General features: G+C 37.3%; 2 protein-coding genes across 3 annotated transcripts in view; both read right to left on the bottom strand.

Moving 5' to 3' along the window:
- The window catches only part of LOC556170 (uncharacterized), a 34,882-nt gene extending 20,268 nt beyond the window's left edge, over positions 1–14,614 (bottom strand). Inside the window, exons 1-6 of one of the 2 annotated variants that reach the window (XM_678907.10) lie at positions 14,115–14,614; positions 13,906–14,032; positions 10,190–10,365; positions 8,779–8,955; positions 8,567–8,681; positions 1,528–1,688 (exon numbers count right to left, since the gene is read on the bottom strand). In XM_678907.10, coding sequence (XP_683999.4) covers positions 1,528–1,688; positions 8,567–8,681; positions 8,779–8,955; positions 10,190–10,365; positions 13,906–14,032; positions 14,115–14,120 — 762 coding nt within the window. In that variant the 5' untranslated portion in view covers positions 14,121–14,614. Of the gene's footprint in view, positions 1–1,527; positions 1,689–8,566; positions 8,682–8,778; positions 9,002–10,189; positions 10,366–13,905; positions 14,033–14,114 lie in introns of both variants that reach the window. The other variant, XM_073945054.1, reaches the window with a different exon arrangement.
- A 2,530-nt stretch (positions 14,615–17,144) lies between these two features.
- The window catches only part of stxbp2 (syntaxin binding protein 2), a 34,136-nt gene continuing 26,678 nt past the window's right edge, over positions 17,145–24,602 (bottom strand). Inside the window, 4 exon segments of the mRNA NM_213289.1 lie at positions 17,145–17,945; positions 19,512–19,672; positions 23,432–23,517; positions 23,614–23,712. Of these exon segments, the coding sequence (NP_998454.1) occupies positions 17,863–17,945; positions 19,512–19,672; positions 23,432–23,517; positions 23,614–23,712 (429 nt within the window). The 3' untranslated portion in view covers positions 17,145–17,862.

Here is a 24,602-nt window from a genome sequence, read left to right as displayed (position 1 = left end):
TTTCTCCTAAGGAAGTGTTTAGAAGTTTGCTCGATTCTCTGAATTTGTGATTTCCTGATCCTCAAGCACTCGTTTCACATGGAATAAATACTGCAGCACGCGCTCCTTTTTCACCAGGGGCGTGGCTGCACCCCTCTGCGTTCGGTAGTGCTCACAACACACTCCAAAGCACCTGACTTGCTGCCGATTGGTTGACCCGTACAGCTGTCGGCGACTGAGGAGTTTGTTCTTCATCATCCACTGAATCACTTCCTCTTTTTTCACCTTTATTATTAATATTATCACAACTATTTGGCCATTTAAAGAAACTTCTCACACTCAGCTGTTGTGACATTTTCGCAACTGCACACGCAGAGACAAAAGAAGGGCAACCGCCATCAGCTGGACAGGATAAGGAATTACAGTTAGCTACAATTTACAATAGATTACCCTCAGAATAATCTGTCAAAATGACGGATCACCTTCGGATTTTTCCATCACTGCTGGAAAAAATCTGTCAATGATGGAAACTATTCGGTTAACGGGACCGCTGCTGTAGACACACTATACAAACACACAGTTCTGTCCAAACAGCTTACAAAAATTGATTTTTATCATAGGTGCCCTTTAAAGCCTGGTTTATACTTCTGCGTCAAGTGACCGGCGTGACCCACGGCGCATGCAACGCACGTAGCTGTGCATTTATACTTCTGCACGCTGTCTGAATACTTCCTGGATGTACAAGTGGCTCAAACTTGCTCATTTTGAGGCAGGAACCGGCGGACATGCAACAACTTTAACGATGAGGTAAACACAAAACAAAACTTTCCATCCGGAGCTCCTTCACGGGACTCCACACTTGTAAACAATCGCTCCATTGGGCTCGCGTCCAGCGCCCAGACTCGTCAGCGATACCAAGCCGACCAATCACAGAGCTTGCGATACGCGTTGTTGCGAGGTGTAGTTACAATTTTTGAGAGGTGCACGTAGCGACGCCGACGGCCACGCCGAAGGGCTATGCGTCAGCGCCATAGCATACGCCGCCGTTTAACGCAGAAGTATAAATCAGCCTTAGGTCTGTTATTTTTGAGATTTGTAACTTTTAAATAAGGTTAAATGTTATTTGTTTCTGAATACCTTTTTATGTGACATTTATTGCCATACTGATACTTGATAGTTTACCTCAGATCTAGAAATTAAGATAACTAGCAAACATATATTTAAACATGATGGTTAGAACTGTGACTCTCAACATCTGCTCTTATTCATTTAATTAAAAGGTTTCATATTTGTTAATTAGATTACAAACCTGTCTATTTGGTTGGAGTGCAGTGCATTATTCTGTGTCATGTTGCATTTGATCAGACAAACAAATTGCCTGGTGCTGCTGGAAAACAGTTTTGGGGTTTGCATTTTTAGGGAACTACCCCTTTAATGTCTACTTGATGAATAAATGCAGTCATTTCTTTTAAATCATCCTGACCTTTGAGCAGTAATGAATAAATGAGTTAAATAAACTATGATAGCACCTCTTAAAGCATCGCTCACCTGTAATCTGGAGACCATGTTGAAGAGCTGATCTGACTCCTGAGTCGTCATACCAGTAGGCGTTTGTACCACAGGCAATAGGTTGAGCGTTGCTCTCTGGTCATCTAACCGTCGATTTTGGGTGTTAGCAATGAGTTTAAAAAACTTCTCCACCTCTTGATCTGTGTAGAAGATGTTAAAAAATACTGTAAGAAAATTTCACTCACAGCTTTTCTGTTTTAAAAAGCTCCTATAATGCTATCGTTTGTCTATCCAAGCTCAAATGACACTTGATTTATTCATAAAAAAACATTCAGCGTCAGCTTTTTTCCTCTCATTTAAGAATCATTCTAAACCTCTTTTCCAAGACACTATTCTGCTCTGACTGGTCAGATCTTGCTCAGACTGTTGTGATTGATTCACCTCTTATACCACACATTACATATCTGATTTTAAATAAACGTTGTTCACAATTCATTGGCATTATGCAAATTTGTTACAAACCGACATAGGTTTGTGTAAGAAGTAAGACTGGAAAAATTAATGTACATTATTAGAGCTGTGCCAAAGTATTGTTCTGGAAATCAATTCAGCAATTTTCTAAATTTATTTTTATTGAAATCTGCTGCTTAAAACTAGCCTAGCGCATGGTCTGCTGTTAAAAAAACTAGCCCAGAGGGCCATGTTCTTTTAAAAACTAGCTGAGATCACCATGTGCTGTTAGAAACTAACCTAGAGCAAAGCTTCTGCTGTTAAAAACTAGCCAACAACACGTTATCTTCTATTAAACACTAGTCTACAGCACTATCTCCCAAACCAGCCTACAACACCATCTGCTGTTAAAAACATAGCCTATAGCGTGCCATCTGCTCTTAAAAACTAGTCTAGAATGCATCTACTGTTAAAAACTAGCATAGAACGCCATCTACTGTTACGAAATGGCCTAAAGCATGCCATTTGTTGTTAAAAACTGGCCTAGAGCACCATCTACTGTTAAAAACTAGCCTAAAACGCCATCTCCTGTTACAAACTAGTCTACAGCATACCATGTGTTGTTAAAAACTAGCCCATATACAGTGTGCCATCTGTTTTTTAAAAAACTAGCCTCGTACATACCTGTCAACATTGCGATGTGAAAATCATGGGATATGCCCACCATAAGCCCAGACCACACACCCCCCCCCCCCAAATCCCAAAATTTCAAAATGTTTATTTAGCTTATTAAAATTAATAGCTATTATAAAGAAATAGAATCAAGTTATCAAATCTCATTAACCTTTTCTTCGCTGTATAACTTACACATTCTGATTAAAGAGCAACGAATGAATCTCATTTATTTAGATTTTTTTCATTTGATTACATTAACAGAGGTGTCACTTAAAAAAATGCACACATCTAACGTTGTAATGAAAGCATTCAATTGCTTTCCTAACTTGTTATGCTCATTTAGGACAAAATTAGTTGTTTGAAAAAAACCGCACCAAGATCGACATCTTTAGATATTATTATTATTATTAATTCTGTGTATATGTCTGTTTAAACATGGACAGAAAACCCAGGCTTTCGACCCGCTTCAAATCGCTTGCACAGAAACTTGTACAGATTGTTTGAGAAACAGTGTCTATTTATCACTATGGAGCACGTCAGCTGACAGTCTTGCACCGTTTTGAGGATTGCATATGAAGGGGAGACGGCAGCTGTAATAAAGAAGGGAATCCTGCCATTTTTATATTAATCTTAAAGTGTTTCATGCCTTAACAAAGCGAAAGCACAGAACAGACTCACATTTAAGAACGAGGGGCGGCCCCTGGTGGTTCGGCGCTATTGTTTATGTATTCACCTTATTCTCAGCTGTCGAGCGGGCGCTGCCATTTGAATCTTTTTGTCTCCCGACTTCCGGTCACATTCACTTCCATTCATTTTTTGACGTTAACAACTGCTCGTTACGCTGCTTGATGTTGCAATTTAATATTTTCTTATTAAAATATGCTACTTGGTCTGTGTAGTCATGCAAACATTTGTTTGTTGAGCAAGTAGTTTGGCCATTTTCTGCCGTTTATTATTCCTAGTCATTTCTCCCATAGGCGACTGAATCGGAAGTTCTAAGAAAACAGGCGCACTTCCGCATTTTAGAATAAGGTCAATAGGGATAATCTGCTTTTTAATGTTAATTTGCCCTCCTCCAGAGAAAGACTGAAAATTCGGGAGAAACACGGGAAAATAGCTTTACGGGATTATAGCAGGATAGTACTGTAAAACACGAGAGAATCGTGGGGAAAATGGCTGTTAAAAACTAGCCTAGAATGCCATCTACTATTAAAAACTAGCATAGAGCGTGCCATCTTCCATTAAAAACAAGCCTAGACATACTGTCTGCTGTTAAAAACCAGCCTAGAGCACATCTACTGTTAAAAACTAGCCTAAAGCACATCTACTGTTAAAAACTAGCCTAGAGCATCATCCTCTGTTAAAAACTAGACTAGAGCACATCTACTGTTAAAAACTAGCCTAGAGCATCATCCTCTGTTAAAAACTAGCCTAGAGCACATCTACTGGTAAAAACTAGCCTAGAGCATCATCCTCTATAAAAAACCAGCCTAGAGCACATCTACTGTAAAAACTAGCCTAGAGCACATCTACTGTTAAAAACTAGCCTAGAGCACCATCTACTGTAAAAAAAAAACTAGCCTAGAGCACATCTACTGCTAAAAACTAGCCTAGAGCGCCATCTACTGTAAAAAAAACTAGCCTAGAGCACATCTACTGTTAAAAACTAGCCTAGAGTATCATCCTCTGTTAAAAACTAGCCTAGAGCACATCTGTTAAAAACTAGCCTAGAGCACATCTGTTAAAAACTAGCCTAGAGCATTATCCTCTGTTAAAAACTAGCCTAGAGCACATCTACTGTTAAAAACTAGCCTAGAGCATTATCCTCTGTTAAAAACTAGCCTAGAGCACATCTACTGTTAAAAACTAGTCTAGAGCATTATCCTCTGTTAAAAACTAGCCTAGAGCACATCTACTGTTAAAACTAGCCTAGAGGACCATCCACCGTTAAAAACTAGCCTAGAGCGCCATCTACTGTTAAAAACTAGCCTAGAGCACATCTACTGCTAAAAACTAGCCTAGAGCGCCATCTACTGTAAAAAAAACTAGCCTAGAGCACATCTACTGTTAAAAACTAGCCTAGAGTATCATCCTCTGTTAAAAACTAGCCTAGAGCACATCTGTTAAAAACTAGCCTAGAGCACATCTGTTAAAAACTAGCCTAGAGCATTATCCTCTGTTAAAAACTAGCCTAGAGCACATCTACTGTTAAAAACTAGCCTAGAGCATTATCCTCTGTTAAAAACTAGCCTAGAGCACATCTACTGTTAAAAACTAGTCTAGAGCATTATCCTCTGTTAAAAACTAGCCTAGAGCACATCTACTGTTAAAACTAGCCTAGAGGACCATCCACCGTTAAAAACTAGCCTAGAGCGCCATCTACTGTTAAAAACTAGCCTAGAGCACCATCTACTGTTAAAAACTAGCCTAGAGCATCATCCTCTGTTAAAAACTAGCATAGAGTGCCATCTACTGTTAAAAACTAGCCTAGAGCATTATCCTCTGTTAAAAACTAGCCTACAGCCCATCTACTGTTAAAAAACTAGCCTAGAGCGCCTTCTACTGTTAAAAACCAGCCTAGAGCACATCTATGGTTAATAACTAGCCTAGAGTGCCTTCTACTGATAAAAACTAGCCTAGAGTGCCATCTACTGGTAAAAACTAGCCTAGAGCACATTTACTGTTTAAAACTAGCCTAGTTTGGGCCATCTGCTGTTAAAAAATAGCCTAAAGCACCATCTTCTGTTAAAAACTAGCCTAGAGTGCCCTCTACTGTTAAAAATTAGCCTAGAATTAGCGATCAGTTTAAAAACACTAGCCTAGAGTGCCATCTACTGTTAAAACTGGCCTAAAATGTGCAATCTTTTGTTAAAAACTAGCCTAGATCACATCTACTGTTAAAAACTAGCCAAGTTTGGGCCATCTGCTGTTAAAAATAGCTCAAAGCACCGTCTGCTGTTAAAAACTAGCCTAGAGTGTCCTCTACTGTTAAAATCTAGCCTAGAAAGTGCGATCTGCTGTTTAAAAACTAGCCTAGAAAGCCATATACTGTTAAAAACTGGCCTGAAACCTGCCATCTTTTAGTTAAAAACTATCCTAGGGCACCATCTATTGTTAAAAACTGAGTAGAGAGCAGCATTTGCTGTTAAAACTATCCTAGAACAGTGATTCCCAGCAGTGGGGTCCTGGCCCACAAGGGGGCCTCAGCGAGCTCTGTGGGGGGTCACATCATATTTAAATTTTTTTTAGCAGTGGACAATTAGGAGAACAATTGCTCTCTAGGCTTTTGTCAACTTATATGGACTGACCCCCCTGAATATAATGTATTTTCTTTTGTATTATTTAAGGTTTATTTGTGTAATTATTATTTTTATTATTATTATTATTATTATTATCATCATTTTGAACTGTTTTGTTTATTATATGCTGCTTAGCTATAATGTTATAAATGTTTAACAATGGAAGTTAAAAATGCCTGTTTGTTATTTGAAGGTTAAATAAAAAATAATTAAATAAAATTAGGAGAACAATCATGCTGCCTTAATTCATTTCATCCCCTGGCTGGCAAAAAACAGACAGATTTGTAATTTGTCCTCTACAAACAAAACGATTCGCCTTCAGTAGCTAATTGTAATGACCCAAGCATACAGGACCCAGGTGAGGAAGCTCCAAACATTTCAGGTCGCAGGGCTAGCAACACTGGAAACACGAAATGCAGGAAAAACCAAGATCGTTACTGAGTCCCTGACCCAGTCACAGTGCATTATCTGCTTCAAAGTTCTTGCTAAGGAATGCATAATGCCGTCCAAATTAATAAGACAAGCCCAGAGCAGTTTTTGATCGCAAGGCACCAAAGGCTTATGTTGTTAAGTTACAAATGGCCTACTGATGTTTTTGCTTTCATATTTTACATAAGGTTATTATTTGTGCATAAACATATCTAGATATAGTAATAAACATATCATTTGTTTAAAAACAAAATTTTTTGACATCCTATTGCAAACTTATACTAGCGATATTGTCATTAAATGTGGAGGGGGGCCTTTTAATATTCTCCAGGGGAAAAGGGGGTCTCAGGCAAAAAAAAGGTTGGGAAACACTGCCCTTGAGCACCATGTGCTGTTAAAAACTAGCCTAGAGTGTGCCATTGGTTGTAAAAAAAAAAGAAAGAAAAAAAAAAAGAAAAAAAAAACTAGCCTACAATGTGCGATCTGCGGTTAAAAAAACTAGCCTAGAATGTGCGATCTGCTGTTGAAAAAACTAGCCTGGACTGCCATCTATTGTTAAAAACTGGCCTAGAGCGTGCCATCTTTTGTTAAGAACTAGCCTAGAGCACATCTACTGTTAAAACCAGCCTTGTTTAGGCCATCTACTGTTAAAAATCTAGACTAGAGCACAACCTTCTGTTAAAAACTAGCCTAGTGTGTGCCATCTGCTTTTAAAACGTAGCCTAGAGATCATCTGCTGTTAAAAACTAGCCTAGTTTAGGCCATCTGCTGTTAAAAACTAGCCTAGTTTAGGCCATCTGCTGTTAAAAACTAGCCCAGAGCATCATCTTCTGTTAAAAACTAGTCTACTGTGTGTCATCTGCTGTTAAAAACTAGCCTAGAGCGCATCTACTGTAAAAAGAACTAGCCTAGTGTGTGCCATCTGCTGTTAAAAAGTAGCCTAGAGCACGTCTACTGTTAAAAACTAGCCTAGTTTGGGCCATCTACTGTTAAAAACAAGCCTGCAGCATCATCTTCTGTAAAAAAAAAAAACTAGACTACTGTGTGTCATCTGCTGTTAAAAACTAGCCTAGAGCACGTCTACTGTAAAAAGAACAAGCCTAGTGTGTGCCATCTGCTGTTAAAAAGTAGCCTAGAGAACATCTACTGTTAAAAACTAGCCTAGTTTAGGCCATCTGCTGTTAAAAACTAGCCTAAAATGTGCAATCTGCTGTTGAAAAAACTAGCCTAGACTGCCATCTACTGTTAAAAACTGGCCTAGAGCGTGCCATTTTTTGTTAAGAACTAGCCTAGAGCACATCTACTGTTAAAAATTAGCCTTGTTTAGGCCATCTACTTTTAAAAACTAGCCTAGAGCACAATCTTCTGTTAAAAACTAGCCTAGTGTGTGCCATCTGCTGTTAAAACGTAGCCTAGAGAACATCTACTGTTAAAAACTAGCCTAGTTTAGGCCATCTGCTGTTAAACTAGCCCAGAACATCATCTTCTGTTAAAAATCTTCTGTGTGTCATCAGCTGTTAAAAACTAGCCTAGAGCGCATCTACTGTAAAAAGAACTAGCCTAGTGTGTGCCATCTGCTGTTAAAAAGTAGCCTAGAGCACGTCTACTGTTAAAAACTAGCCTAGAGCATCATTTTCTGTTAAAAATTAGTCTACTGTGTGCCGTCTGCTGTTAAAAACTAGCCTAGAGCATCATCTTCTGTTAAAAATTAGTCTACTGTGTGCCATCTGCTGTTAAAAACTAGCCTAGAACACATCTACTATAAAAAAAAAAAACAGCCTAGCGTGTGCCATCGGCTGTTAAAAAGTAGCCTAAAGCACGTCTACTGTTAAAAACTAGCCTAGTTTGGGCCATCTACTGTTAAAAACAAGCCTACAGCATCATGTCCTGTAAAAAACTAGTCTACTGTGTGTCATCTGCTGTTAAAAACTAGCCTAGAGCGCATCTACTGTTAAAAACTAGACTAGTGTGTGCCATCTGCTGTTAAAAACTAGCCTAGAGCGCATCTACTGTTAAAAACTAGACTAGTTTGTGCCATCTGCTGTTAAAAACTAAGCTCAGAAAATAGTGATGCATTTTGAAAATCTCTGAATGCATGCAGAATTGATTTCCTGCCAGCTTTATATACTATACACATCACAAAACATAGCAAATATTTGAAATGCATAAAAGAAGCACCTTAATGAATTTACTGAATTACAACAGCTTTATTATTCCAGACTAACCTGACTGAGTGTTATCCGAATGTCCAGGTGCGAAGGGGTTAATGGAGCAGCGCTGCTCCTCAATGCGTCCACGCTGAGCTTGACTAACTAGACACAACAGCTGGTCCTGCTCACGCTGATGGATTAACAACAAGAAAAGCAGCCTTTTATACTTAGTTAAAAACAGTGGCTTAAGTACATGAGGCCAGGATAAGTAAAACATTTGTACTCACTTGAACATTTTCATAGTCCATGTTGTTCTTGTCTGAAATGGGGTTGAATGATGCTGATCTGGCTGGCAGGGTGCTGTAAACTTCTGCATCAGCTAAAGCTTGAGGACTGAAGCTCGCTCTTCTGATAGAGCCTGAGGCCTCTGGGTTCAGGCTTCCTTTTGAGTTTTTCCTGAAACTCTACATGGCAGATTCATACATTTTAAGAACTGTCTGTTCTCCAGATCTTGAACAATGAATAATTGGTAATCTAAGAAACAGTTTTACCTCAGAAATGTCACAAAGAGCAATAAAAATTAAGATTGAACTCAACATGACATTTTGAAACAGGTTTTTTTTTTTATTATTGTGAAACATACTCTAAAAATCCTGATTGTCTAGATGTTTAGGGGCACATTGACACAACACTGAAGGATTTTTAAAAAGTTTTTCAAATCATCAAATTGTTTAGAAAACAATTTTTGAAAAATTCAATCACACTACCTAAAAATTTCTCGAAATGTTGCAGTAAGCATGCCAGGCCAGTAGATGGCAGTCAATAAAAAAAATACATCTGCATACCTACAATTGTAGCCTGCCATATTCTGCATCTGAAATCGATATACAGAAATACTATATAGTATGCGAGCCATGTAGTATGTTTGAATTCATAGAATTCGAAAAACAGTGTGCCGAACGCAAGTACAGCATGACCTACTACTTCTAATGAGATTCTCATTTGAAGTGCACATATGATGGACGCTAAACTGTCCCATGATGCACCATGAGCGAATTCAAAAATGGGAGTGAAGCAATGCAACTGACGCGTGTAGGTAACGTAATTTATTAATCAGGGGTCACTACAGGGGAATGAACCGCCAACGTATCCAGCATATATATTTCGCAGTGGATGCCCTTTTAGCTGCAACCCAACACTGGGAAATACTCAAACACACTCTTTCACACACATACAATACGGCCAATTTAGCTTACTCAATTCACCTACAGCGCATGTCTTTGGACAGTAGGCGAAACTGGAGCACCCGGAGGAAACCTGTACCAATGCGTTACTTTTCCATTGTTTTTCTAGAAAAACATGCTTTAGACGGACATCCATAACCATTACTCTTGCTTATTTTGCAGAACCTCGCACATGAGCACCACAATTTTAAAACGTAATGTCACATTAAAAAAAAATTTCTAAATGTACAAACAGCGCCACTCATCGATGTCAGTTCCAAAGCAGTGGACCAATCACAAGAACTCATTGTGGCAACAAGCTGCTGCAAGCCTCTGTTTACAGTAGCAAGCTGGCATGAGAACTGATTTATTTGACATTAACATGGCAGAAAAGAAACTTTACTATCATGTACAATCAAACATTAAAAGCTTTCTGTATATACACATCCTGTATATGAGTGAATGTAAATCTCACCTGAGCTTTGCTGACGATGTTGCAAATCTGATCAAAGTTAGTCTTCAGCATATTTCCATCTTTCTGATCTCTGATGGTGAACGCCTCCATTCCTGGCATTGAACTGTGCGCCACACGCTGCTCATCTAATCGCTGACACTGGCTTTTCACCAGGAGCTGAAAAAGCTCATCGGGATCTGGTGCAGAGGCATAAACATGTACAATTTAATATGGCACTTATTAAGGTACTCACTTGAAAAGCCAACATGTTATTGGGGGTTATTACAAGACTTTTGAACATTTGTGACATAATTAATGTCGATAAAGTTATGATTTATGGTTCCTCACCTAATAAAGTGTTAAGTCATTGGACGATAACAGTGTTCAAGGTTTACTTTGCAAAGAGGTTTGGAAAAGTCAAGGTTTTAAAACCGTCAATATTTTCAGCAATACCATTCCTAAGGTATTCATTCATTTTCTTTTCAGCTTAGTCCCTTTATTAATCTGGGGTCGCCACAGCGGAATGAACCACCAACTTATCCAGCATATGTTTTACGCTGTGGATTCCCTTCCAGTTTTTGAAATAAATTAAGACAGCAGAAGTCAAAAATTAATTTTAATTATTTAGTCTGACATGTTTACTGTTACAAAATATTTTAAATATTTTTTAAAATAAAATATATTGTGTTCAAAGGGGAAAAAGTTTTAGTTAAAAAAAATAATTTTAGAGCAGTAATAACAATACCACGAAACCATAAAACTGTAATATTTTTATCCAAGGTCATCATTCCGTCAGAATCTTATACCGGCCCATGCCTAGTTAAGGCAGGGTTTAACGCTTTTTTAAAGCGCTACGATTTTTAGATTTTAGGCTTTTTTGCTTCTATAACTTGTCCTCAGGGTCAAATTTAAAACATGGTATTGTGTGTTTGTGGCACCAAATTTAACAATAAAAATATGATATGGGGGGAGGCAGTGGCGCAGTAGGTAGTGCTGTCGCCTCACAGCAAGAAGGTCGCTGGTTCGAACCTCGGCTCAGTTGGCGTTTCTGTGTGGAGTTTGCATGTTCTCCCTGCCTTCGCGTTGGTTTCCTCCGGGTGCTCCGGTTTCCCCCACAGTCCAAAGACATGTGGAACAGGTGAATTGGGTAGGCTACATTGTCCGTGGTGTATGAGTGTGTGAATGTGTGTGTGGATGTTTCCCAGAGATGGGTTGCGGCTGGAAGGCCATACGCTGCGTAAAAACTTGCTGGATAAGTTGGCCGACAAGAAAATAAATGAATGAATGAATGAATGAAAAATATGATATGTTTGTTCAGTTTTGTTTCCCTTTCAAGATAAAGGGCAAAAAATGGCCATGAATAAAATAAAGCTTTTATGACTTGTTGTGACTAAAGTGAAAGTACTTGTATGAAATTCTTTCTTTTCTTGAAAACAAAATAGATATTAATATAGTATATAGCTTTTATATATTCATTCATTTTCTTTTCGGCTTAGTCTCTTTATTAATCTGGGGTCGCCACAGCGGAATGAACCTTCAACTTTTGCAGCATGTTTTTTATGCAGCGGATGCCCTTCTAGCTGCAACTCATCACTGGGAAACACCTATACACACTTATTTACACACATACACTATGGACAATTTAGCTTACCCAATTCACCTGTACCGCATATCTTTGGACTTGTGAGGGAAACTGGAGCACCTGGAGGAAACCTACGCAAACACAGGGAGAACCTGCAAACTCCACACAGAAATGCCAACTGACCCAGCCGAGGCTCAGACCAGGGACCTTCTTGCTGTGAGGCGACAGCACTACTTACTGCGCCACTGTGTCGCCGCTTTAATATATACACAACAGATAAACAAAAGAAGATATTCTAAAGACTGTTGGTAACTGAAAACACCATTGCCAACTATAGAAGGGGGGATATACTATTCAAGTCAGTGGTTACTATCAGCTGCCTGATTATTCAGCATTCTTCAAAATATCTGGTTTAAAGGTTTAAAATAAGTGGAGAGTGAGTAAATTATATAACATTATTAATCATTACTTTAAAATCAGGACCAATTATTAGCAAAAGAAGATTTTGAAAATAGTATTGCAGTCATACCAATAATAATAATAATAATATTAATAATAATGAAAACAACAATAATCATAATAATAATAATAATAATAAATCAACTATAATTCTGAAGGAAATGCTCATGTTGATTTTAATGCCTTCAATCACACTAGAGGAAAATAATGTAAAAAAAAATTTAATTGCATGCTGTACTTTACATACATATATTTCCATCTACTCCCTTACATAGCGGGGCTATAACAGACTTTACTAATAACCGATGGTCTCAAACTCTATTCCTGAAGGGCCGCGGCTCTGCATAGTTTAGCTTCAACCACCTCCAATTCACACCTGCTTAATAGTCTCTGTCTTCAACACCTTGATTAGTTGAATCAGCTGTGTTTGATTAGGGTTGAAGCAAAACTGGGCCGAGCTGTGGCCCTCCAGGAATCGAGCTTGAGAAGTATGCTTGATGTACTAAATTAGTAAAACTACTTTAAAAAAAAACTTATAAAAAAAACTCAAACTAATTAAATGAATAAAACCTAATATTATCTCAATGATACTAAAATAACCATTACAAACTATTAAACTAAAAAAATTTTTTTGTTACAATCCAACATTGGGTCAAATATGGACAAAACCAATCGTTCAGTTTAATTGTAAGTGAAATATTAATTTAATAGAAAAAATTAGACCAACATTGGATTTGACTATTTGACCCAACATTGGGGAACTTGTAACAATCCAGGATTTTCAGAACGCAATTATATTTCTAGACATTAATACTGTTATCAAAGCTTTTACAGAATAAATGAAACATTATTTGAGTTATATGTAGAACATCTAATAACAAAACACCTCATTATATATTTCCCTAAAAGACGTTAATTCCCAATTCATGACTGATAAATTAGCTGAAATTGACTCTGTACAGATCTTTAATATGTCAACAAAATTAACCGAGAGTTTTGAACCTACTTTTATTTTGAAAATGTATGCAAATTAGTGCATATTTAGTTAGACTGCCTCATTTGTGTATGCAAACAAACTATTCGAAAACACTCATCTCACTGTGATTGTTAGCCTTGGCCTTTTAAAAGTCAACGTCACCTCAGTTATTTTGCTGTAAATGCTAATATGTGGACAGTTCAGCCAAAAGGCGAAATGTTCATTACTTCCAGTGAAGAGGTTACAAACATTTATTGGTTTATTTCTTCTGTTAAACACAACTAGATATTCTGTAGATTGTTGGAAAAAGCAGTACTTGACATTCATAGTAAGAACAAAATATAAGTGAATGGCTGTTTTTCCAACATCAGTACATCTTGCTTTGTGTTCAGCAAAAGAATGAAACTCAAACAGGTTTGAAATAAATTTTTTTGGGTGAACTATCCCTTTGACAGCCATTAACAATCATCAACAGCCATCAATAGTTGGAACAAATATACTATTAAAGTCAAAGGTTGTTTTTTCATCATTCTTCAAACTATCTTAATTTGTGTAACTGTGTTCAACAGAAGAAAGAAACAGGTTTGGAACAAGTATTAAGTTAGATGATGAGTATATGACAGTGAGTTTTCAGTTTTGGGTGAACAACCCCTTTAAAAGTAAAGACACCGTTAAACTTTTAAATAATTTGGTCGTGTGTTGATAGCGTAAGTTTCTGACCTGAGTTGTTGGCGTGAACCTGTCGAGTTTTTGTTATCGGAGTCAAAGTGCAGCGCTGGTCCTCCATTCTTCCTCGCTGACCGTTACTGACAATAGTAAGCAGCTCATCCTGCTCGGCTGTAACTTCCTGTCAACACAAACGCATTTAACTCTGTAGTACAATACATCCTTACCTATTCATTTCCATCAATTAATAACAAATAAAATACCTCCATATTATCCGCCGCAGATCTTCTCCTAGTCCTCAATCTTCTTCAAAATATTCCTCGTTTAAAAATACAAATATCACAGCACAGCTCTTCAAAACACCCATTAAAACGCCGGTCATCGTACAGTTCAGTACTTATGTTCAAAGTTGTGCGGTGGTGACTGAAGTGAAGCTCTGAGAAGTGATGATGGAGAGCTTTCAGAAGGTCTTAAGCTCCGCAATATAAACCCACAGCCATTAGGAAACCTAGACAGGCTCCGTCTTTAATCCCAGATAAAAACCGTTAATCCGCTCTATCATGCAGCGATCATCATCTTTTATCATGTGGGACCACAATCATTTGCGCGGTGACATCAATATCTCTGAGCGGGACCTCCTGACACTCACCGTCATTCTGTGTTTAGGTTCATAACTCTATGGAAGCGATTAATGGATTTCTGCAAACCTGCAGACAATAGGCTTAAACAAAGCGCTGTCTCTATTTCAGCCAAGAACTCAGCTGACGGATTTGCAGTTACACATTTGTACAAAGTATAGAATAATAATAACAAAAAATATTACTAATAATATTAATATCATATATTTTTTATATTTTATATATTTTTATAGTGATATTTAAAAAATTTAAATACTAATTATGAACCCCATGAAGTCAAAATAAATAGTGTGTGCTTCAGACAGATGTTTAGTAAAGTTTACAACCAAGATCTCATTTAAAGGGCACAGTATTTGAAATTTTAAGAAGTATTTGTTTGAAGCCTCTTTTGGTTAATTTAACACATCCTTCATCGATTAAAGCATTGAACACTCCACTTACGTATTTGCAAATAAACAATTTTACAAGTCACCTACAATTAAACAGTTGCGTTTTTACCACTATTTACAGTAAGTGGGTCTGGCAAAAGCACTTTTAGCTTAGCTTAGCATAAATTATTGAATCAGATTAGACCATAAACATAATCCTCTAAAAAAAAAAAAAAAAAAAAAAAAAAAAAAAAGTAAAAAAAAAATGATCAGATAAGTTTCCTATTAAAAGCCACACTCTTCTGTAATTATATCGTATGACAGATAAAAAATGAAAAGTTGCTATTTTCTAGGTCGATAAAGCTAGTAACAATACTATCATTCCAGAACAATAATTTATGAAACATTGTTGCCATTGCAATTATATACACTCACCAGCCACTTTATTAGGTACACCTTACTAATTCTGAGTTGAACCCACTTTTGCCTTCAGAACTGGCTTAATCCTTTGTGGCATAGATTAAACAAGGCACTGGAAGTATTCCTCAGAGATTTGGGTCTATATTGACATGATAGCATCGTGCAATTGTTGCAGATTTGTCCATGATGCAAATCTCCCGTTCAACCACATCCCAAAGGTGCTCTATTTGATTGATCTCTGGTAACTGCAGAGGCCATTTGAGTACAGTAAACTCATTGTCGTGTTCAAGAAACCAGTCTGAGATGATTCAAGCTTTGACATGGCGTGTTCAGAAGATGGGTACACTGTGTGGTCACAAAGGGATGGACATGGCCAACAAGAATACTCAGGTAGGCTGTGGTATTGACACAATGTACTAATGCGTCCAAAGTGAGTCAAGAAAAAATCCCACGCACCATTACACCACCATCATCAGCAGAGAAATTAAAATGGTCGTGCTGAATTGAGTCTGGTTCTCTCAAGGTTTTTTTTCTTCACTCTCCTATTGGTGAAGTTTTTTTTCCCTCTCCGCTGTCGCCACTGGCTTGCATGGTTCAGGATCTGTAGAGCTACACATTGATAAATTTGCTCTTCATTGTTTGGACTCATGATTTCAAACCACACTGAACTGAGCTAAACTGAACTGAACTTAAACACTAAAAACTAAACTACCCTGATCCAGTTACTATGACCATTTATGTGAAGCTGCTTTGACATAATCTACATTGTAAAACCACTATACAAATAAAGCTGAGTTTAATTTAATTGAATCACCACCACCACCAGCAGCCTGAACCATTGATACAAGGCAGGATGGATCCATGTTTCATGTTGTTGACACCAAATTCTGACCCTACCATCCCTACCACAGCAAAAATCAAGACTCAGCACTCCAGGCAACATTTTTCCAATCTCTATTGTCCAATTTTAGTGAGCCTGTGCCATTTGTAGCCTCAGTTTCCTGTTCTTAGGAGTGGCATCCAGTGTGGTCTTCTGCTGCTGTAGCCCATCTGCCTAAAGGTTGGACTGTTGACTTTCTATCAGCTCGAAACAGTCTGCCATTTTGCTCTGACCTCTGGCATCAACAAGGCATTTGCACCCAAAGAACTCTGTAAACCCTAGAGAAGGTTGTGCGTGAAAATCCCAGTAGATCAGCAGTTTCTTAAATACTCAGACCAGCCCGTCTGGCTCCAACAACCATGTCACATTCAAAGTCACTTAAATCACCTTTCTTCCTCTTTCTGATGCTCGATTTGAAACGCAACAGATCGTCTTGACCATGTCTACATGCCTAAATGCACTGAGTTGCTGAAATGTGATTGGCTGATCAGACATTTGCGTTAACAAGCAGTTGGATAGGCGTACCCGATAAAGTGAGTGTATAACAGTGCTGTTGCCCAATTTCCTAGCATGGTACAGCAACAAAGTTCCTTAATTGTTTTTACAATGGCATATTTCCTAGACATATGAACTTATAAAGTATTAAATTTAGCATTATCCTTTGTCCTTAATATAAATAGTAACTACAGAAGATTCAAGCGCTAAATAGAAAAACTATCAAAACAGCTTTGAATGTGTTAGCGTGATGCTAATCGTCTAATGCTAAAAGTGCTCCCGCTAGACTCAAAGAACAGCTGAATCAATTTAATAATGGTAAACTAAACTTTTTAACCCCAGTTGACTTGTGAAATGTGCCTATTTCTAAAAAAGATGAATATTCTCACTTAAAATCATAGTCTCAACTCAGAATAAACCCTTAAAAACCCAATATGTTAAACTAAACAGTAAACTGACTGCATGATGATGCATCCTGCAAGCCATCTAGAATGAGGTATAAGCAAATTTTATTTAGAATTAATGTTAACAGAAACAAAAGACAAATAGACCCAGTGAACCACATCCATCTATATGTGATACAGTAACAGTATAAGAAAAAAAGTGCACAAGTTCAGAGCATAACAAACAAAAAAGACATACTGTATATATACTGAGATGACACATTTCATCCCTTCACCAAGAGAGGCAGATATAACCAAACCTGACTGGAAATCAAAATTGGACAGCTCTACTACAAACAGCCTCATCTTAAATACCTTAAGTTTTCACATTGGCAGTTTTAAAGTAAGATAAAAATGTATATTCTTTATGATAAATCACAAGGCGATAGATAATATCTCTAAATCCAGTGTGATCATTCGTTCCAGTGTGCAGGTCTAAAGAAGTCCTTAAATCACATCAAAACTTGACAGGACTGGCATTTCAATGGAGCGGAGCGAGATTTAATCCATTTATGTGGACAATTTCCAGCCTCAGAATTCTAATTACGTTCACATATGTGGTCTTACATATAATTGTTCTTTTAAATTAAGCATAGGTCATGAATATATATACACACACATATACCACCAGTTAATTTGCGTAATTAAAATCATTACTTTAAAAGACAGCAAATAATCAGTGAGGCAGATTTAAAATGTGTCTTTTTTTCACTGGTCATTGGAGAAACTCTTAATGTTCACATGTGGGATGAATCTGTGAGAGGGGGTTACTGTGCAACACTTGTTGCAGACGCGTCCAGCTCCTTCAGGTCATTCAGAAAGCTGGTTGGAGTAATAATGTGAGACGATCCTGGAGAACAAAAACACATTTGACATTTTAAACTACAATGTTTCTGTGAGGTTGTGAATGTACATTTTTTTTTTATAGAGCAGCGCTACACTTATTGAAACCTAAAATACCTGACAAAAGTCTTGTCGCCTATCTGAGTTTTAGGAACAACAAATAATAATTTGACTTCTAGTTGATCATTTGATATCAGAAGTGGCTTATATAAAAGGCAAAGGCCCCTAGATTACGCCTATTTTACCAAAATAAAATATGAGCATGCCTTGATTTTTAATTATTTCATTATGACAGTAAGGTCTGCAGTGGAAAAAATAATTAATATTGTGTGTGACTCCCATGAGCTTGAAGGACTGCATACATCTCTGCAATTACTCAAATAACTTATTAATGGTCATCTGGAATGGCAAAGAAAGCGTTTTTGCAGGACTCCCAGAATTCATCAAGATTATTTGGAATAATCCTTCATGCTTCCTCCATCATTTTACCCCAGACATGCGCAATAATGTTTAAACTGGTTACTGGGCTGGCCAACACTGTGTGGGCTGGCCAACTTACTGTCTGGAGTTTGCATGTGCTCCCCATGTTAGCGTGAGTTTCCTCCAAGTGCTCTGGTTTCCCCCACAGTCCAAAGACATGCGCTATAGGTGAATTGAGTAAACTAAATTGGCCATAGTGTATGTGTGGGAATTAGAGTGTATGGGTGTTTCCCAGTGCAGGGTTGCAGCTGGAAGGGTATCCGCTGCGTGAAATGTATGCTTGATGAGTTGGCGGTTCATTCCACTGTAGCGACCAACAATGAATAAAAGGACTAAGCCGAAGAAAAATGAATGAGTGAATTTTGTGATATGAATATAATTTCACAATTTGACGTAAATAACTGTTTGGGAAGAATTCACAATGAAACTGAATGAATCTAATGGTGGAAAAAAAAATTTTTAATTATTTTTGTCTCTTTTTCTTTTCATTAAACAATTATATTTGTGTTGATTAAAGGTGATATATTAGCTGAACTTTTCTTGAGTGTGATACGCCTTGCATACTAATGAAGCATTTTTGCAGAAGTAGATGAAGCTGATAAAAATCCAAAGGCCTGACTGTCTAAAATTAACTTGAGCTCTGCAGCTAAACTTCCTGTGAGCAGAGACGGGTTGAAAGTGAACACAGAATATTTGCAGTTGAGAAGTCTGATGCTTTTAACATTGTGCAGGGAATTCGTAGAAAAAGAGGATGTATGTATGGGTGCGGCCAATGAAGGATTGCAGAATGATTGACAAGTGATGAATTACTCTAAACTCCACCTGTCAATATCAGCTGCCTATAAAAGTTGAAGTCAGCAATTGAAAACTGTTGCGCACCTCCTGAATGTAATTCTTGCATTGCATTGAGAACACCAGAACTCTGTGGCTGTAATGAATTATTTGTATCTAATAAATTATTAAGATTTTTAACATTGAAGAAAACCCTCTCCTGACCTTTTCTATTGAACACGCTTTGATTAGATATTCCAACACTAGTTAGGACAAGCTGAAGTGATTTCTTTAAGTTTTCACTTAAGTGTTTTCCTCTTACCGATCAGAACCTCCCATTTGCCCTCAGTGGCGCGGGTCACTTCATAAGCGCAGCGCATCTCTGAATGTGTGACTCCTCCAATCACGAAGATGATGAGGCGAGGGCCACTGCGGTACTCTGTGGCAGACTTGTTCTTGTGCCAGTGTCCAAACCGTGCGCTGCTGCAATGAGATTCAAGAGTCACGTCACACCACATACACACAGTTGTAGACAGAATTATTAGCCCCTGTGTATATATTTTTCTACCCAATTTCTGTTTAATGGAGAGAAGATATTTTTTTAACACATTTCTAAACACAAGAGTTCTAATTGCTAATCTCTAATAACTGATCTATTTTATCTTTGCCATGATGACAGTAAATAATATTTTACCATATTTGTCAAGATACTAGTGTTCAGCTTAAAGTGACATTTAAAAGGCTTAACTTGGCAAGTTAGGCAAGTCATTGTATAATGATGGTTTGTTCTGTAGACAATAGGAAAAAATATAGCTTAAAGAGGTTAATAATATTGATGTTTAATGGTTTTAACAAAATTTTAAGAAAGCTTTAATTTCAGCCAAAATAAAACAAATAAGACTTTCCCCAGAAGAAAAAAATATTATAGAAAATATTGTGAAAAAGTCTTTGCTCTGTTAAACATAACTTGATAAAAAATGGATAAATAAATAAATGAATAAATAAATAAATGAATAAATAAATGAATAATTGGATAAATAAATGAATAAATAAATAAATAAATAAATAAATCACAGGAGCTAATAATTTTGACTTTAGCTGTTAATAAACTAAAATCAATATTCAGTTACTGAAAGGACACAGACAGATTCAGTGGCGAATTTTTTATAGTCAGAAAGTGTATAAATGATTATTTTTACTGATTGCATTGCTCAGTAAGACTCTTATTTCTCAGCTAGGATCATTAGAGCAATGGTCTCAAACTTTTTTTTCTGAAGGGCCACAGTTCTGCACAGTTTAGCTCCAACTCACACCTGCCTAACAGTCTCTAGGCTGTTTCTCAATATGCGTTCTTCAGCATTCTTGCATCCTCATGTAACATGTGTTATCATCAACTGCCAAAGTTAAGTTCCAAAACTGAAAAAGAACGGAGTACGCCAAAGTTCCCGGATGTGCTCTTGATATCAAGAAGTCATTGCAGATGAATAAGGAGGTGAGAAGTGCAGCATTTCATATAGATTTATTAATTAAGTTCGGAGTATAACTTATTTACCTCAGGAGTTTCCCTAACTGAAATGATAAAAGTAAATATTACCAGAAAAATCTTAATAGAGGCATACACGCATTAAGGGCGTTTATTTGCTGAAATTCATATTAAAATTAGTTTTATTTGTATTGTGCAACATATTTGTAAGTTTTTTTTTGCATAGTATATATTGTGAAAAGGGGAAAAACAATAACTCATTGCATGAATGCTGTAATGCAGGGGTCACCAAACTTGTTCCTAGAGGGGCGGTGCCCTGCAGATTTTAGCTCCAACCTTAATCAAACACACCTGAACAAGCTAATCAAGGTCTCACTAGGTATACTTAAAACACCCAGGCAGGTATGTTAAGGCAAGCTGGAGTGTAACCCTGAAGGGACACTGGCCCTCCAGGACCGGGATTGGTTACCCCTGCTGTAATGTTTAAATAATATTCCATTAAAAACGTGTGACGGTCATGTGACCATCAGGAAGAACCAGGGAAGAACGCAGAATCTCATTTGTCACAGGACGCGTTCTCTGTTCTTGTGGTCTCCAGAGTTTGTTTTTTCGAGGAAACTTGGAAAGACTGGTCTCCACAAAAACGCAAGTCCGTTCTCTGATTTCTTGGAACTGAGAAACAGCCGTCGTCTTGAACACCTTGATTAGTTGGATCAGCTGTGTTTGATAGGATGAGAGCAAAACTGTGCAGAAGCAGCAGGAATCCAGTTTGAGATCTATGTTTAAAGGCCGGCTCACACTACGAATTTTTTTTAATCTTAAACGATTGCAGCTTGTCAGACTGCATGAACATTGCTCCATGTCACACTGTAAGATCTCAGCTGTCATAATGTCAGACTGAACGACAATGAAGATGCGCCAAAGACTGAAGAAAACTCCCCCGGAGTTTGACTTCATCTATCCGAGACACTTTCACTAACCCACATTCTGAAATGACTCCTCACAGCAATGGTAAACAATCTGTAGCTGCAATTTTGACATTTCCCTGCAGTCATTTGAATTGTCACATGGATTGTGTCATCAGATTCGGTGCTCCTATTGGTGCTTGGGTTGACGCTCATCGCAGCTATAGTCACACTGTATGAAAGTGTCTGAAATCTTCAGACATTAAAAAACTTCATCAGAGGAAAAAACTGATCGCAAACATGAACATGTCAAACCAAAGATTAAAGATCACAGCTTAAGCATAGGATTTCAGGAATCTTTTCAAATTTGTCTCAGATGGCAAAATCAAAGCTAAAATCTCACAATGTGAGCAGGGCTTTAGAACTTAGCCTGTATTGATCCAATCCAGCCTCTCTCGAAATCTGAAATTCATCCAAAACAGACTAATATGACTGGCTGAGATCGGCAATGAAGTTTCGCAAATGTGGTTCAAATGTCATACTAAGAGGGAAAAAAATTTTGTTTTTTGGAAGTAGAACCACTGAGCACCATAAGTCCACTATACCGAAAAAATAATGGTGGATTGTTTTGCTCATAACATGTCATTTCTGTTTGACAGAAAGAAACAAAGTAATGGTCAAGGCTCACTGGCTGTCCATTGAGGTGATGAGTACATTATTAGTACATTTTAATTCTGACAGTGAAATAATCTTCAACTCTTTCCCTGCCACTGACTCAATTTGCCAGTGAACCATGTTTGTAGAGTGATAAAAAAGCAACCAGTAGTAGAGTTGCTCATTTACATGTAAACTAATGTAAATATCAAACATTAAACAGCTTATGAATGCACATAAAAATAAACATTACATAATGAAATATGGAGAGAGTTGATGGACTTGACCTCTGTTTATTTAGTCACACTTAATCTGATCCAGATTTTCACAGCTTTTTGTTCAGATAGTGGCTTTTTAGTGAAAGTAATCTGAATACATGAATAAAAACAAATCGTAGAGGTCAATTAAAAAAAAACAATATTACAAATAAGTGTTTACAAATATATAAAATGCAGAAAACTATAACTGTATATTTACAAATGAATACATATTTAGATAATGTATTAACTACTATATAACTACAGGGTTTTTACAGGTTTTATCAAATTAAATTTAAGACTTTTTAAGACCATTAGGAATGAAATTTCAGACTTACACAAGGTTAAATGCTAGAGATTTTTTTTCTAATGGCTCAGTAAAAACTGAATAAAAAAATTAAAAAACATTTAAAACAAATGTTATAGTAAGGAAGATAATTAAACCCTATGTTTATAAATGGAAATATAAATAGAGTTAGTAAATAAGAGTTAATAAATAATCTCTTGTTAAAACTTTTATTGAGATGGAATGTTAGTGATTGGATGGGTGTTGACCCAATTGGGTGGCTTCTCGTGGAAAATTAAGACTTGTTTAAAATGATTTAAGACCTACAGCACAATATTTAAGTGAATTTAAGACTTTAAGGAAACCCTGAAATAACTAAATAAATGTACAAATATAAACATTTGCTCTATATCCACAAATGTATCAATCATTTGTTTATTTCATAATTGAATTTCTGTTTTTTCCACAACAAGCAAACTCAGCAATGTAATATGATAATCCCAATTATGACTGAATTACATTTATCCACAATTTGAGTTTGAAAATGGATGCAAAATTACAATCGTTTTTTTTTACTTGAGTGTTTTTCAATTGTACAATTGGACAATGCATGTGTGATGAATCATTTTAGTGAGGCGGAGTTGTAGGAGCAAGTACCTGACTGTAGTTGCGGTGGTGGTGATGGGTGCAGGCTCAGACAGGAATGGCCACTGCTTCCTGTCACATTTGTCATCAATGATATTCTGCAGAGAAACATCAATTTACATAAGCATAATAATACTTAAATAATAATAATAATAATAATAATAATAATAATAATAATAATAGAGTTTGCTGACCTCCATCACATCTTTCAGGACGGGTATCCAGCGGGAGAGCTGATATGTAGATTCTGTGCGCTCTTTCCTGTCAGGCAGACTCTTTCCAGAATTAGCACCCTGAAACACATGACAGAGAACATGTTGCTCTAAACCTGTTAGCACACTAATCTTCAGCCACACACTATGAACTTGTGCCACATAATTATGATAATTGTTGATTAGGGAAAGACATGACTAACCAATGAACGTACAGAAAGACAGACAGATCAACCAATCAACATATAGAAAAACAGACAGGCAGACGGAGAGAGAGAGACGACAGACAAAACCAACCGGTCGACTGACTAACTCACAAACAGACAAACAATGACAGGCAGATAGATAGAAACAAAGTGAGAAAGACAGTCAAAAAACTGACCGGTCAACTGACTGACAGACAGAGAGCACACAGACACACAGATCGACCAACACAGATCGACTGATCAACCAATAAACAGACATAAAGACAGACAAACAGCACATAAACCAACCAACAGACAGATACAGAGAGACAGACTACAGTCACACCGACCAGTTGACTGACTGACCCACCAACAGACAGATTGACAGACAGAAGGACTGACTGACCCAACCGACTGACAGACAGACAGATCAACATACAAAAACAAACAAACAGCACACCGACTGACAGACAGATTGACTAATCAACAAACAGACAGACAAACTAACAAACATTTAACTGACCGACCGACCAACAGACAGACCGACCAACTGATCAACAGATAAACACCGCATGGACCGACCGACCAACAGACAGACAAGACTAACTGATCAACAGACAAACACCACATGGACCAACTGACCAACAAACAGACCAACTGATCAACAGACAAACACCACATGGACTGACCGACCAACAGAAAAACAGACCAACTGATCCCACGGACAGACAGAAAACACCACATTGACCGACCGACCAAAAAACAGACAGTCCAACTGATCGACAG

Source organism: Danio rerio, chromosome 3 (assembly GCF_049306965.1).
Source record: "Danio rerio strain Tuebingen ecotype United States chromosome 3, GRCz12tu, whole genome shotgun sequence".
In the NCBI taxonomy this organism is placed as follows: domain Eukaryota; kingdom Metazoa; phylum Chordata; class Actinopteri; order Cypriniformes; family Danionidae; genus Danio; species Danio rerio.
Note: the sequence above shows the minus strand (reverse complement) of the source record. Positions and strands in the feature narration are given on the sequence as shown.